The sequence below is a fragment of the Leptopilina heterotoma genome, unplaced genomic scaffold (genome assembly GCF_015476425.1).
Source record: "Leptopilina heterotoma isolate Lh14 unplaced genomic scaffold, ASM1547642v1 Lhet_99, whole genome shotgun sequence".
Taxonomy (NCBI): domain Eukaryota; kingdom Metazoa; phylum Arthropoda; class Insecta; order Hymenoptera; family Figitidae; genus Leptopilina; species Leptopilina heterotoma.
The window spans coordinates 364,757-381,182 of NW_025111206.1; the positions used below are offsets into that span (position 1 = coordinate 364,757).

General features: G+C 23.2%; 1 protein-coding gene across 3 annotated transcripts in view; it reads left to right on the forward strand.

Moving 5' to 3' along the window:
* The window catches only part of LOC122512455 (putative uncharacterized protein DDB_G0282133), a 112,752-nt gene that overhangs the window by 79,473 nt on the left and 16,853 nt on the right, over positions 1-16,426 (forward strand). For all 3 annotated transcript variants that reach the window (XM_043628289.1, XM_043628290.1, XM_043628291.1), the window contains exon 4: positions 9,450-9,490. In XM_043628289.1, coding sequence (XP_043484224.1) covers positions 9,450-9,490 — 41 coding nt within the window. The remainder of the gene's footprint in view (positions 1-9,449; positions 9,491-16,426) is intronic.

Consider the following 16,426-nt stretch of genomic DNA (forward strand, 5'->3'; position numbering starts at 1 on the left):
TAATGTTTGCTTAGAATTTTATAAATATTTTTGTTAAATAATTGAATTCTTTTTAAAAAATTTTATTAAAACAGTAGATATTGAAAATCATTAAATTGAAAAAAGTTTTTGAAAATAATTAAAATTTTGCCAAGAATTTTATTAAAATTTATGAAAATAATTGAATTTCTGCTAAAAATATTGTTATTTATGAAAATAATTGAATTTTTGACGACAATTTTATTAAAATTCATGAAAATAATTGAATTTCTGACAAAAATTTTGTTATTTAAAATGAAACTAGTTGAATTTCTGCAATCATTTGCAACTTTTCCAAAATTCAATTTTTTTGGGTATTTTTAACTAAAATTCTTTTATAAATCTATTATTCCTAATACTTTATTAAATATATATATATATATATTAAAAAATGTAACTAATTTCATAAGAATTTGAATTATTAAAATTCTTAAAAAATCTAAGTTCATTAAATTTTCTAATTAAATTCATTCAAAATTTAAAATTAAAACCGTTCAAAGTTGATCTATTTTATGAAAATTGTAAACGCAATTCTTGTAAAATTCAATTAATTAAGATATATTTAAGTAATGTTATTCTTTAAATAATTTATAAGTCATAATTTTATGATAGTTCTTGAAAAATTAAGTTATTTAAAAAGAAATTATTGTGAGAAATAGAAAAAAAATTGAAGGTTTTGTATTAGAATTCATATTAATTTTATACTTTATGAGGCAAACAAAAAAACATCAAAATTCAGAGTTTTCTTATAAATTTCAAAAATTCAATTTTTTCCAATACTTTTACTAAAAATCCCTGACTTTTCCCTGATTTCCCTGACCAATTCTACTTTCCCTGACTTATTTGACCTGTGGCAATCCTAATTAATTTATTATTGTTTATTTATTTTTTTTATTTTATTTTTTTTTTTAAAGTAAAAACTAGACTTTATAAAATTATTTTTATTATTCTTATTACTATTATCATTATAGTTGATTTCTGTTGTTGTTATGTTAGTATTGTCATTATCATTGTTCGGACATTCAAGAAAGGAGGAGAGAATAAAAAAAATTTACAAATGAATCATTATTTTGTAAATATTGAACAATAAAGGAGGTAAAGACTACTGTAAAGTATGAAAAAGATTTTCATCTTAAGAGGAGAGTATATAATTACCGACACTCATTGAGGTGCGGTAGCATTTAAAGGCCAAGTGTAAATCAGGAAGCTGCATTCTGACACAATATTAAAAAGAAGAAGACGAAGAATAAGGAAAAAAAAAGAAGATTGTCCTTGGCCCTTTATGAACGCTTGAACACGAGGTCCATGTTGAACAGAATGTTTCCTTTTATATCAACATTTTTTATCGCGTCACAATCTTCGAAACATTCATTCTCCATTGTAAAGAGAGAGAGAGAGAGAGAGAGAGAGAGAGAGAGAGAGAGAGAGAGAGAGAGAGAGAGAGAGAGAGAGAGAGAGAGAGATGATGAATCTGTGTTCGTGGCGTGGGAGCGCATCACGGGTCTAAAAGTCAAGGATTCGGTTCAACGATCATAAACTCGAGATGATGTTTATTCGAGGTACCGTGACCTCGCTTCATCGAATCGAATATACATGGATTTATGTTTCAATTGGTCAATAACCTTTTTGCAATGTCCATCATTTCTTCATTATAATCATTCTCTCAAAAATTTATATAATCGCACGCCAAAAGCGTTGTTTAAACAAGTCATCCTTAACAAAATCTTCAGGGGAACTTGAAGCTTTTCAAAAAATTCAATTTTCTCAAAAAAACGACCTGATCTCTCAAAAACCAACAAGAGAAGAAACGACAAAAAACCGATAAATAAAAGAAAAGCAAATACAATAAAAAATAATAGAATCCATACAAGAAAGTAAACCTTTTCAAAAGAATCCTAATTCATCAAAAAAAAAAAAAAAACAATCAAAAACAATCAAAATTTAAAAACTAAAAATTAATTTTTATATACCGAATATTAATTTTGCAATTGAATGGAACTTTTCAATTTTCGATAATATCATATATATAATGTAATATAGGAGAAAGATGTTATATTGGATAACTGTATTGCATTTCACTAAAGATTAATCTTGCATTGATCCAATAGTTCGATACACGTTTGAAGTACGATCTAATGGCTTCTGATGTGCGGCAATGACCCAACATATTTGCTACGGTTTCGAATTTCCTCTATAAAGGCAATATAACAATTCTCATGCATATAAATATATATTGAAATCCCACATATGAGGCATTCCATGTCAAGTGATCCGGGTGGAGAAAAATTTTTCTCCAATCGTAGCAAAACTTGGGGCTTTTGTAGTACTAATAGATAGTAATTTTTCGTGAAAATATTTTTTTACCTAGTCCAATATTTTCCGAGGGGGAGGGGGTTAAATTTTTGGGTTTTTCAGTACAATGCTTATTTCGATAATTTTTTACTCTTAAACTATTAAACATAAAAATTTGGCAAGGTACATTTTGGAAAGGTTTTTTCATGCTCTTTCGATTGAAAATAAGCATTTAAAAAAAATAAATTTTTTTGACCCAAAAAAATCAAAATTAAAAATAAATTTTAATTTTTTGGAAAAAAGGTCCCATTTTTTTTTTTTTTTTTTTTTTTTAACGAAAGCTGAAGTTTTTTCCTAAAAGGACATATAAATGAAAAAGTGGGACAAGAATGTTTAAACATTGAAAAAATGAATTTTCTCGTAAACAGAGCTAAAAACCGGGTTTAGAGAGTAAAAACCTCTGTTTTTCAATGTTTAAACATTCTTGTCCCACTTTTTCATTTATATGTCCTTTTAGGAAAAAACCTCAGCTTTCGTTTAAAAAAAAAAAAAAAAAAAAAATGGGACCTTTTTTCCAAAAAATTAAAATTTATTTTTAATTTTGATTTTTTTGGGTCAAAAAATTTTTTTTTTTTTAAATGCTTATTTTCAATCGAAAGAGCATGAAAAAACCTTTCCAAAATGTACCTTGACAAATTTTTATGTTTAATAGTTTAAGAGTAAAAAATTATCGAAATAAGCATTACACCGTAAGACACCTGGATCACTTGACATGGAATGCCTCATATACATATACATACTGTATTTAAATCCAGTTGACATTTATCTTCAAAAATTTTCACGCGCAATACTTAACTATTTATTATTATAAACGAAAGTGTAACGAATATTAAATTAATGCGCAAAATTCTTCGCATGCGAAAATTATATTATAAGGTTGATAATTTCACAGAAAGGGAGAATCTAATTTCACAACATGACTTATAAGGCAATCAATTAATAACTATCTCGAGAATTTTAATTGATTTAAATTGAAATTTCTTTTAAAAGTATATGAAGATGAATAATTGCAATTTTACCGAAAATATTATGCAAGTAATTAGAATGTGAACGAAATTTGTTTGAACAACAACAAAAAAAAAATGATAAATTAGTTCAAAAAGTCCAAGTTAACGAATATGTACACTGTTATATTGATAATTAGACTAAACTAATTTTAATATTCAAACTAATTTAAAGGCTTGTTTAATGAACAATGGTTTTGAAAATAGTTAATATAAATCAAAAATCGTTTCGAAATATTGTTAAAATTGCATGTCTGTATTGCACAGTTTTTCACATTAAATAACTAATTACAAAAGCAATAATCAATCTGTATGTGAAAAGCTACTGTTCAAAGTGATCATAATTAATTTGAAGTACTTGTTTATAATAGGTTTCAGTGGGTTTAATAATTTAATATGAGACACGTACTCTCGAACGTGCTCAATTGCCTCTTCTACACAAATCCATAAGTACACTTCGCTGCATGATACTACTAATATAATCTTGTAATGTAAATTTTATTTAAAGAACAAAAATAATAATAAAAGCATTAATAATAATAGGAATAAAAGGAATAAAAATACTACAAATAAAAATAATTTTAGACTTCGCAGTATCTTTCACTTTAAATAGGCGAAAAAGTGAATTATTTTCTAAAAATAGGTGCCTAAAAAATCATAATTATAATTACTATAATTATAAATACAATTAACTAATCAATTTTTTTCTCAAAAGTTATTTAATAGAATTCTTCGAAACAATTCAATAAGTCATTTCAAAAAAGTTTTCTCAAGAATTGAATTATACTTATTAATAAATAATAAAATTTCTGTCAGAAAATCAATTATTTTCATGAATAATAAAATTGTCGTCAATAATTCAATTATTTTCATAAATAACACAATTTTTTTCAGAAATTCAATTATTTTCATAAATTTCAATAAAATTGTCGTCAAGAATTCAATTATTTTCATAAATAACAAAATTTTTGTCAGAAATTCAATTATTTTTGATAGAATTTTAATACCATTTTTCATATGAATTCAATTGTTTTTAAAAATTTTAATCAAATAATTGTTGTTATGAATTCAAATATGTATTTTTAAAAAACAATATTTTTAACAGAAATTCAATTATTTTCATAAATGTCAAAAAAATTCTTGCCCTAATTTCAATTATTTTAAAAAATTTTCCTCAATTCAATGATTTTCAATATCTACCATTTTAATAAATCCAAAAGAATTCAATTATTCAAAATAAATTTTAATAAAATTCTACGCAAACATTTCATTATTATCAGAAATAATAAAAATTTTACAGGAATTCAATTATTTTCAAAAATTTTAATAAAATTCCTGGCATAAATTCAATTACATATTTTCGAAAAAATTTTAATAACATTTTTCATATAAATTCAATTCTTTTTAAAAATTTTAATCAAATTGTTGTTAAGAATTCAAATATTTTCATAAAAAACAATATTTTTAGCAGAAATTCAATTATTTTCATAAATTTAAAAAAAATTCTTGGCAAAATTTCAATTATTTAAAAAAAATTTCCTCAATTAAATGATTTTCAATATCTTCTATTTTAATAAAATTTTCCAAAAGTATTCAATTATTTAAAATAAATTTTAATAAAATTCTATGCTAACATTTAATTATTATCAGAGAAAATAAAATTGTTAGCAGAAATTCAGTTATTTTAAAAAATTTTAATAAAATTTTTGTTAAGAATTCAATTATTTTCATAAAAAACAATATTCTTGGGAGAAATTCAATTACTTTCAAAAATTTTAATAAAATTCTTGGCAAGAATTCAATTATTATTATCTTCGACATTATTTTAGTACCATTCTTTTTAGAAATTCAATTATTTTCGATAGAATTTTAATAAAATTCTTTTTAGATATTCAATTGTTGTCAAAAATTCAATTATTTTTGATAGAACGTTACACTGAGAGAAATGGATAGTCAGATTTTGATGTTAAAAAGATGATGTTACACGATACTATCATTATGCTACTGCCAACCATCACAGATGCTAAAAAAAATATAGTTATGCTACCCCGTACTACCAAGATGTTACTCCTGATGATATTGATGGTAACGGTGACTATCTAGATAGCTGTCTGTATACGTAGCATTAAAGATGGTCACCCTAACCACAATTATGTTACCCACTACTATAAATTTCTCTCCGTGTATTAAAATTCTTCTTAGAAATTCAATTATTTTTAAAAATGTTAATAAAATTGTTGGCTAGAATTCAATTATTTTCGATAGAATTTTAATAGAATTCAACGATAATTAATATAGAAGATATGGAATTACTTTAAAAATTATTTAGAAAGTTTAAAAATCACACAAAATTTAAAAAAATTACGTATTTCATTTTTATTTAAATCGATAATTTTTACAAAATATTTATACTGAAAAAATATTTTGTTCAATTAAAAGTTCAAAATTTTTGAAATACAACAGCTGATTCAAAGCCAATCAAGAATTTCATAAAAAATACTTTCAAAAATTTAGAATTTAAATTTATTAAATTATAAATGAATTAAAAATTTTGAAAATCTAGTTCTGATTAAAAATATTATAAAAAGTCTACAAAGTAGATGAAAAATTATTTTTCACCTTTTTTTTTTATTTCCGTTACATTTGTTTCTAATAAAAAATGAATCACACTATCATCTAACTTTTTGAATGGAGAACATTTACAAAAACGCCTCCTCTTATGATAAACATCTTTCTCTCCTAATGGATCTAACATCCTAATAAACTTTCATATTTAAATCTCCAAACAAAATTACATGACGAAAATTAAAATAATACTTTGTCATTTCAAATTGCGACAGTGTAAAAAACACATGTCTTTCCGCCCTACGCTCCGAATTGCTACAATTTTCAACTAATGTATTTTTAATGCTCGCTGAGAATTAATCGTGTTTTCATTTTTTTAAACCCTTTTTTCCAAGTGCATTAAAAATTAATTTTACTAAACAAATGTTTTATTTAGTTAAAAAATATCAGAAAAAATTTAATATTTTCTTATAGAGTAGAAGAACAATACGGACAGAACCATATATAAAATACATTATATATATTTACAACTCGAAAATAAATTGGAAGAAAATTTTCTCTATATAAAGAAATTGAACAATTGTTTGAATAAAATTTCAATAAAATCAAAATGGAAATGCAGTGAGAACGAAGTTTGTGTGCAAGGGGGAATTTATTTAATTCACTTAAGATGGTATTACAATAAATTTCACACAAAGGAGTCACTGTTTTCTCGGTTGGATTTTATCTCCTTTGCTGACAAAATGTTTTGGGTTTTAAAGTACTATAAGTAGCAACCTTGGCGCATAAAGGAGAATTAAATGTTGTATATATACATCCTTTACATTCCTAGAAACAGTGAAACTAGTGCATATTCACACTCAGTGTTGTTACCAAGACGACGAAACCATTCTCAAGAACCAACATTACCGCGCGTTTCTATTCGGTATTCAAAGAGCTTTTCCGAGCTTCTGCCAACTCACTAGGCAAAACATAAATAATCTACACAACAATTAGTTTTGTGATTATTAAAGCAAATGTTTAACTTATGGGGAAAATTCAGATATTACTATCTAATTACATATCGAAATTATTTAATTATATTAATTTAATTAAATTTACAAAATAAATTCATATTATTAATTAATAAACTTTCGTCCATTTATTTATTCAAGGTTGGTCACAAATTTCAGTTTATCAATTTCCCCGACATTTCTCTGACAATTTACTGACATTAAAATTACTTTCCCTGACAAATTCTTTTTATAAAAAGAATTATTAAAATTCATAAATTTTACTCATTTTCCGTAAATTTTTATATTTTCCTGCATACAGGAAATTCATAAATTTTACTCATTTTCCATACAGGAAAATTTATGGATTTTAATAATTTCTGAAAATTACAATTATAATAACCCTTCCTGAATTCAATTATTTTCTACAATTTATTCTCAACTAAACTTCATCTTTAAATCAATTATTTCAAATAATTTTCCGAAAGTTCTTCTAGAATTCAATTATTTAAATACAGAAACTTAATTGTTTATAATAATTGTAACTGTCCATGTTTCTTTCTTAAGTTATTAAGATATAATAATTTCGAAGAATTAAACTAAAGAAATTCTTACAAATAATTTTTTTAATTAAAATTTGGTAAAATATTTTAAAACATAATTGAATTTTTGAAAAATATAAATAAAAATAATCAAATTCTTGAAGAATAGGATTAATTATAAATAAGAGCATGATTTTTCCGAAATTTAAATAAGTCTAAAAAATTAAGTTTTTATAAATTTTTTAATTACATTCTTCAAAGAAAATTGAATCTTAAAAAATATGATAAAAGAATTCTAAGAATTAATTTTCAGAAATATTTTAATGTAATTTTCAGAATATAATTGAATTTCTTAAAAAAATTTTTGTGTAATTTAAAAAAACTAATTAATTTTTTGATGAATTTTAATTAAAAATTTTGTAAATGATTTTTTTCTTCCAAATGTTAAAAATAATTCTAGAATGTAATTATTTTGCATGTATTTGAATTTTCGGAAATATGTAATTGAAAGTACTGAAAATATTGAATTTTAAAAAATTAGAAGCTAATTATCATTCATTTTCATTATTAAATTTACATTTAAAGATTTTTCATTATAATTTTTGATAATTCAATTATTTTCAAAATTTGCAATTTAAATTCTTCATAAAAATATTTTAATGCAATAATTTTCCGAAAATAATTGAATTTCTTAAAAAAATTTTTGTGTAATTTAAAAAAACTAATTAATTTTTTGATGAATTTTAATTAAAAACTTTGTAAATGATTTTTTTCTTACAAATGTTAAAAATAATTCTAGAATGTAATTATTTTGCATGTATTTGAATTTTCGAAAATATGTAATTGTTGAATGTAATGAAAATATTGAATTTTAAAAAATTAGTAGCTACCAATTTTCATTCATTTTCATTTTTAATTTTACCCTTAAAGATTTTTCATTAAAATTTTTGATAATTCAATTATTTTGAAAATTTGCAATTAAAATTCTTCAAAAGTTGATTTTCAAAAATTGGAAAAAAATACTTCAAAAAAAATTAATTATTTTCAATTAAATTTTACAAAATTTTTGAAAATAAATCGACCAAAGTCTCAATTTTCTTAATTTCCCTGATGAAAAATTCTTTTTCCTGTTATTTTCCTGACCTTACTGACAAAAATTTTGTTTTTCTGACATTTCCCTGACTTTACTGACATACATTTGGCCACCTGTTATTTACTTCTGACTGTATTTTTTTAGTTCCAATAAAAGAAAATTGGAAAAGAAATTTCTCAACTGTATAGAAGGTAAATTTTAATTATGAATCTGGTCGGAAAAGTTAATATGTTTTATTATTCGAAAAATAAAATAAGATTTGGAACTCTTTTTCAAGAAATAAATGCGGTATTTAAAAAGAGGCACTTTTAGTCCTGATTTTATCGAATATTTATTTTGCAAAAACTTCATTTCGAGAATAAAAATCATTTTCAAGAATAATATTCTGCTTTGAGGGGGAAAATTATATTTGCGAGGATGAAACATTTGGAAATGAAATTAACAGCTTTCATGAGATGAAACGGAATTTGTGTTTTATAATAAGAGGAATGGAGAAGAAATTTCGACTCTTGGAGTTTGCTTTTGTGATTTTGGTTTCATGATATGAGATGTGCAGAACTCAAGAGGAATGGCATTTACTATTCAAAGCATCTGCATTTTGATTAACAAGAGCTAAGTCTCGATTCTGTTAGTCGAATATAATTACGCTTGACTGGAAACAATGCTAAATTGAATCTTGTTCAATTACTGTCAACATATGAAAAACGAAATATGAGAACTATTATTCAACTATTACATACCTTCTCCAAAATATTATTTATCTTCTATAATTTTATATTTTAACAAAAATTAACGAATAATAATGACATTAATAATAATAATAATAATAATAAAAATAATTAACAAAATAATCGTTTTTAATTGCTTTTATAATTTATTTCAGGTGTTGTGCTTACCCTGGTTCCGGTTCACGGCGGAAAAAAGGTAAACATTTTACGAGTTAAAAATACTATTTAGCAAGACTTTTAATGAAATATTAATTGAAATTGTATTTTATTAACTTTTATGGACCTTGCATCGAGATATAAATATCCAGATTGAAACATAAAGTATATAATATAAAGTTGCGCTTCATTTCGTAAAAGAGAGTTACTCTGGGAGAAGTTTCCTTCGGTTGGAGATTAACAAAAAAAGAAATTTTTCTTCAATGTTTATAATTAATATTTATTTCAATCCTAAAAAGTTCTTTCATCTTTTGTTGTATATTTATTTTTATTTACTTGTAATTTACTCTTTTTCATTTTATCATTAATTATTTTAATGCCTTTTTCTTCAATACGTATAGGTATAGTATATATAGTGCTGCGAGGAAACAATTCAACCCACTAAAAAAAAGTAAAAAAAATTGCTTGGCACAACTTTTTCTACTTAAAAATTGAGCATCAATTTACTAAAACTCTACTAAAAAATGTACCCTGGGATTTATTTACTTCTGAAAAATTCGCCTGACAGGAAAAACAGAGTGAAGTAACATTGCCTTCCTAAATCTACTCCATTTACAAGAAGAAAAGAAATTTTTGTCTGGAAAAATTTACTTTTTTTCCTGTATATCCTTAAAAGAAAGCACATGATTTTATCTACTTCAAAACATTGTCTAGCGAAAATAGTTTTCTTTATCAGCATAAAATAAAACTCTTTTCATTTCTAAATCGACCATGTTTTAATACATTTTTAAAATTTTTATTTTCTCCTGACTTTTTCCTGATTTGCAGACAAAATTTTTGACTTTTTCCTTGATCCTAAAGAATATTCTGATTGACGCTAAAAATGATTAGATACTCAAAAAAAATGTTCTAATACAATAGTTTTAATTAAAATAAATATTTAATCATTATTATTTTTCCATAAGAATTAAATTAAGATTGTCAAAAATTTTAAACTCAAAAACCTTTTGAAATTCAATAACTTATAATAATAGTGTTACTATAACTTCTTCAAAATTATTTCTATCAATACAATTCAATCATTAATTTTTAGAATTTCTAATTACAATACTTCTTTAAAGCAATTATTTTGAATAATTTTTGACAAAGTTCTTTTTGAGAATTTAAAAATCTATTTATTTTCCAATTATTTCCATTCAATTTTACCAAAATTTCAATTATTCAGAATTTCTTTAATTAAATATACAGTTAAAAAATAAAAACTTCAATTAATTTCAAAAAAATTTTAATTAAACTTTTTCAAAAAAAAAAAAAAAAAAAAAAAAATTAGAAATTCTACGAGAATTTAATTATTTTTAAATACAAAAATAAATAATTTTTAGAATAACTGAATGTTTTTTAAAATAGAATTCTTATACATAATTTTATCAACAAATTTTTAAATAATTGAATTGTTTCGATGAATTTTAATAAAATTTTTAAGAATAATTATATTTTTTGAGGATATTCAATTAAAATTGTATTAAAAATAATTAAAATTTTTGAAAAGAATTGAATTTTGGAGGAGAATTGTGTTAATTATAAAAGTAATTGAAATCTTGATCAGAATTTTAAAAAAATTTTGCAAAGAATTTTATTAAAATTTTCAAAAATAATTGAATTTCTAGGAAGAATTTTCATATTTAACAAGATAATTGCATTTTTTCGAAAAATTGTGTTAAAATTTTTGAAATAATATGAAAAATATTTTCAAAGATTCAACTAATTTCGAATGAATTGAAATTAAAATTAAAAATAAAATTAGTTCTACAGAATTGTTAATTAAATTAATACAAAATTGGAATTTTCTAAAATTTTAAATAATTGAAACCTTTTGAAGTTCATTTATTTATGAAAATTTTAAAAACAACTCTTATAAAATGTCATTATTTTAAAAAATTTGATAAAAATTATTTATTATAAAATAAATAATTCATAAGTAATAGTTTTATGTTAGTTCTTTAAGAATTAAGTTATTTAGAAAGTAATTATTGCCAAAAATAGAAAAAATTGAAGGTATTTTATTAGAATTCTCAACAATTTCATATTTTATAAGGCAAACAAAAAGGCACCAAAAAATCAAAATTTTTTTATCAATTCTAAAAATTAAATTTTTTTCTAGTACTTTTAATAAAATTCTCTGACTTTTTCCTTAATTCTCTAATTTTCCAGACCTTAGACAAGCCTGAGGATGGTTTTTTGTTGTCCGATCTTTGTAATATGCTCTGAAAAAAAATTTATTTGGTTCAAATAACCGATTACTTGACTATTATCAATTGAATATTTAATTGGATCAAACAATATTTTTTGTAGACAATTAAATGGTATTTGCTTCAAATACTGAATTTATTGGTTCAAATACCATTTAATTGACTACAATAAATATTATTTAATTCAAGTAAATTTGATTCAATTAAATATTTAATTGATTCAAGTAAATTTGATTCAATTAAATATTTAATTGATAATAATCACTTAATCGGTTATTTGAATCAAATAAATATTTTTTTCAGTGTGGACACTTTTCCTGATTGGTTAATTCGAGAAGATCGGACAACAAAAATAATAATTTTCAATAAAAATTCAAAGTTATGTTATTTATAACCCCACTGTCACTAAAGATCCATTTGACAGCATCCAACCGAAGTACATAATTTAAATACACAATTAAAAATCGCAAATATTAAAAAGAATTAAATTTGAAAAAATTCAATTTAAAAGTAATACGAGTATAATCTTGTTAAATAAGACAACTCTGACAAGTGTCAGAAAATGTTACGTGTTTTCATTTAAAAACAAGACAATATAGTAAAAAAGAAAAAAAAATGAAAGAAGAAATGAAAAGATTAACAATGGTACTGTCGAAGGTCTGCACCTTCTTTGTAAATTCTCTCTTTCTCTCTCCCCCCCCTCCCTCCCTCTCTCTCTCACTCACTCTCACGTCTTAGGAGGTGCACTTTCACGGTTCCATCCCATTTTTCTAGCCAACTTCGGCATGCACATCCGCGTTATCTTGAGAGCGAAGCGTCGAGCTTCCGGCTGCGCTCATCAGATTGGCAAGACAATAGGATATACCGTGTGATGCAACGGTATTATGGAATGAATCCTCCCTGAGGCTTCAACTAAAGAGACTTCATATATATACCACTCTGAGTGTCTCTGGTTTATGGGGCCGAGAATTATTGTTGATATTTATCTTTATAAATGCATACGTATACAGTTTGTGAACGAGCGTTGCAAAATTACAACCGAAAAAAAAGGAAGAAACAAACTTTATTGTTGATCTTCAACTAAAACTATTAATTAATAATCCGAAAGTTATTTTGTAATAATTCCATTTCTACGTGAAGCATTCCATTTCTACACTATTACATTCAGCACAAATATAATTTACAAATAAAAAAAAAAAATTTCAGGGTGGTCACAAGTTTCAGTTTATCAATTTCCCTAACAAGTTACTGACATTAAAATTACTTTCTCTAAAAAAATTCTTTTTACAGTAGGAAAATATTAATCTTTACGGAAAATGAGTAAAATTTATGAATTTTAATAATTTCTAAAAATTACAATTCAAACCCTTTCTGAATTTAATTATTTTCTACAATTTTCAACTAAACTTCATCTCTGAATCAATTAATTAAAACAATTTTCCAAAAGTTCTTCTAGAATTCAATTATTTACATACAGAAACTCAATTTTTTATAATAATTAATAATTTTTAATATAATAAATAATAATTTTTTTGAAAAATATAAACAAAATTGATCAAATTTTTGAAGAATTTTAATTATAAACAGGATGAATGATTTCTCAAAAATTTTAATAAGTCCAAAAAGTAAATTTTGAATCTTTAAAAATTATTACAAAACAATTATTGGAATAATTAGTTTTTAAAAATATTTTATTAATGTAATTTTTCGAAAATAATTGTATTTCTGAAAAGAATTTTTGTGTAATTTAAAAAAACAAATGAATTTTTTTTATGAATTGTAATTAAAAACAACAAGGCTAACCTCTTACTACCCTTTTTAAATAAAATTAGCAATTTTAAAAATTTTCTAATTTAAATTATTGTTGAAAACACTAAAAAAATTCAATTTTGGAGAAGTTACAAATAATTGCAGAAATTTAATTATTAAAAAAAAAAAATTCTTCTTATAAAATTTAACAACCTATCATTTAATTATTTTTATAAATAATAAAAATTTCACAGGAATTCAATTATTTTCATAAAACATAATTTAAAATTCTACAAAATAAGAATTTATTAAAAATGATGAAAATAATTTTGATGAAGTTACAGTAACAGTATTCTTATAATATAAAATAATGATTTTATTACTTGGTCAATTTTAATTATTATAGAAGATGAAGAAATCGATCACTCCGAGTGATCGATTTCTCCATGTTTTATAACAATAATTTTATAACTTGTTTACTTTAAAAAAGATTTGAATTTGAAATTTTTGAATGTCTTCATTCCTGTGGAAAATCCTGTTCCAAAAATAAGATTAAAAATAGGAATTGTGCAAATATTCTTCTTCTTTTTCTAAAACAAAATAATAATTTTGTTAAAAAAATTGTAATTCATAAATAAAAATAATGCAAAATAAATAAATTTTCTATTTCTAAATCACAGTTGTTTAACAATTTTCTAATTTTGTTTAGAAGTAAAGAACAAAAATCTGCATAATTTCAATTTGATAAAACATAATATTTAACAAAATTTTAGTCTTCTAATGAAAAGAAGTGAAAAAAATTCAGATGATTTCTATTTGTCATTACAATTTTGAATTAATTATAAAATAAAAATAACTATATAATATACAATCTATCTTAAGATAACAAAAAACAAAAGTATAAACAAAAAACAACTTTAGACTGTGAGGGACAGAAAAAGTGAATGAATGAAAGAACATTCAAATTATTATAGTTAATTTTGAACATTATTGTTTTCTCCAAAATGTTAAAAATAATTCTAAAATGTTATTATTTTTGAAAATATGTAATTAAAAATATTAAAAATATCGATTTTTAAAAAATTAGAAGCTAATTTTCATTTTTAATTTTACCCATAAAGATTTTCCATTAAAATTTTTGATAATTCAATTATTTTCAAAATTTACAATTAAAATTCTTCAAAAGTTGATTTTCAAAAATTGGAAAAAAATACTTGAAATAAATAAATTATTTTCAATTAAAGTTTGCAAAATTTAAACTATTCAAAAACAATTTTTTGAAAGATTTCTTTATAGTTATTTTTCGCATTATAAAAATCAAAATAAGTTGCACTTTTTTTGTGGTATTTTGCTGCAATGTTTGGAAGAAAAGTCGAAAAAGTATCAATTTTCTCAATTTCCCTGACAAAAATTTTGTTTCATGACATTTATACCTGACTTAACTGACAAAAATTTTCTTTTAATCTGTCATGGAAATTTCATCATTTATCACCTGAAAATCGTGGAAAAATCATAGAATTTTATAAAGAGAAATTTGTGAAAACCCTGTTTTAGCATATCTTCCGAATATTAAAAATACCTGACCTAAAAATACTAAACCAAAACCAAAAATTTGTTAATTTTTATTTATCAACAATATATTACCCTCAACATATTTTTATCAAAATTTCTCCAAATTTAAAATTGATTATAATGTTTAAATATATAATTTAATTAGCGAGAAGCAACAGCTAATAACAAGCGAGTGGTCGTAAATGCTTCTCTTCCGGTTATGCCGAGAGCGCATCAAAAATACATAAAATATATACACAAAAGCGCACAAACAGGAAGGGAGACATTTACGAGCATTAGTGCAGGTACTAATTATTTCACACCTTTAATACATACACATATATCTCCAGAGCTTTCTTGGAGTTATTGAAGATAAAAATTTAATTAAAACGAAAAATTTAATTATCAAGTTGCTCATATTTCCCTCAAATTTTTCAAACATTTATACAAGAAAATTAAAAATTTCCTTTCCTGCAAAATTTGAATTTTCAAGTTCAAATTTGTGAAAATTAGTATAAAATTATAACCAAAAGTGTATTCACGGTGTGAATTTCCCTAAGGTAAAACGTATAACCGAGTCACGGAAGCGTCAACTTGACAGCGAAGTAGTCACTTCCTACATTTTTCTCGACTCATTAAAAGTGGGTAGGCGTGGGTACAAACACGAGTTTATAACGGTTACGCGTTTCAAGAGAGATTCCAGTGATTTCTTCTCGATAAGATATCAAAAGAAAACAGACAACCCTTCTTCTTTTTTCTTCTTTTTTTCTTCTTATATACACGCAGATATTTTAGTGCGCGCGGCAGAGGGACGGATGTTATTCAACATAAGTTTGCGCAACTATATATATGCGTTTTATCTGCGATTCCGGTCCACACATGAATTTTTTTTCCCCATCTTCATATATATGTACATATTTATACATATATGCACAGAATTCATTTGTATTTTTAGTTATTCATCTACCCATGACCGTATCGATTTAACGATCATTTAACTCATATTTCACGCCAGGTGGCTTCGTTTAACGTTACAGCATACGTTATTCACGTAACATACCTAAATGACCTGCATTTTCCACTTTTGTGACCTGCATTCTAACGGTGGAAAAAAAAAACATTGATAAATGAAAAATTCTTTTGAAAAATTGTTTCACATTTTTTTTTTATTATGTTTGACTCTCGTTTTTTTCAATTGTTTTCACGCGGTTTAACAAGTTTAATTTTCATGAAACATGTCCTTTTGATTGATGTTCTTTTGATAATAATTAATTTTATAATAATGATAATAATAATAATAATATTAAAAATTTATTTTTCTTTAAAATTATTAGAGATTTAAACTATCAATTAAAATACATTAATTAACGTATAATTACAACTATTTTATTTTAACATTTAATTGAAGTAATTAAGTTTTTTTAAAC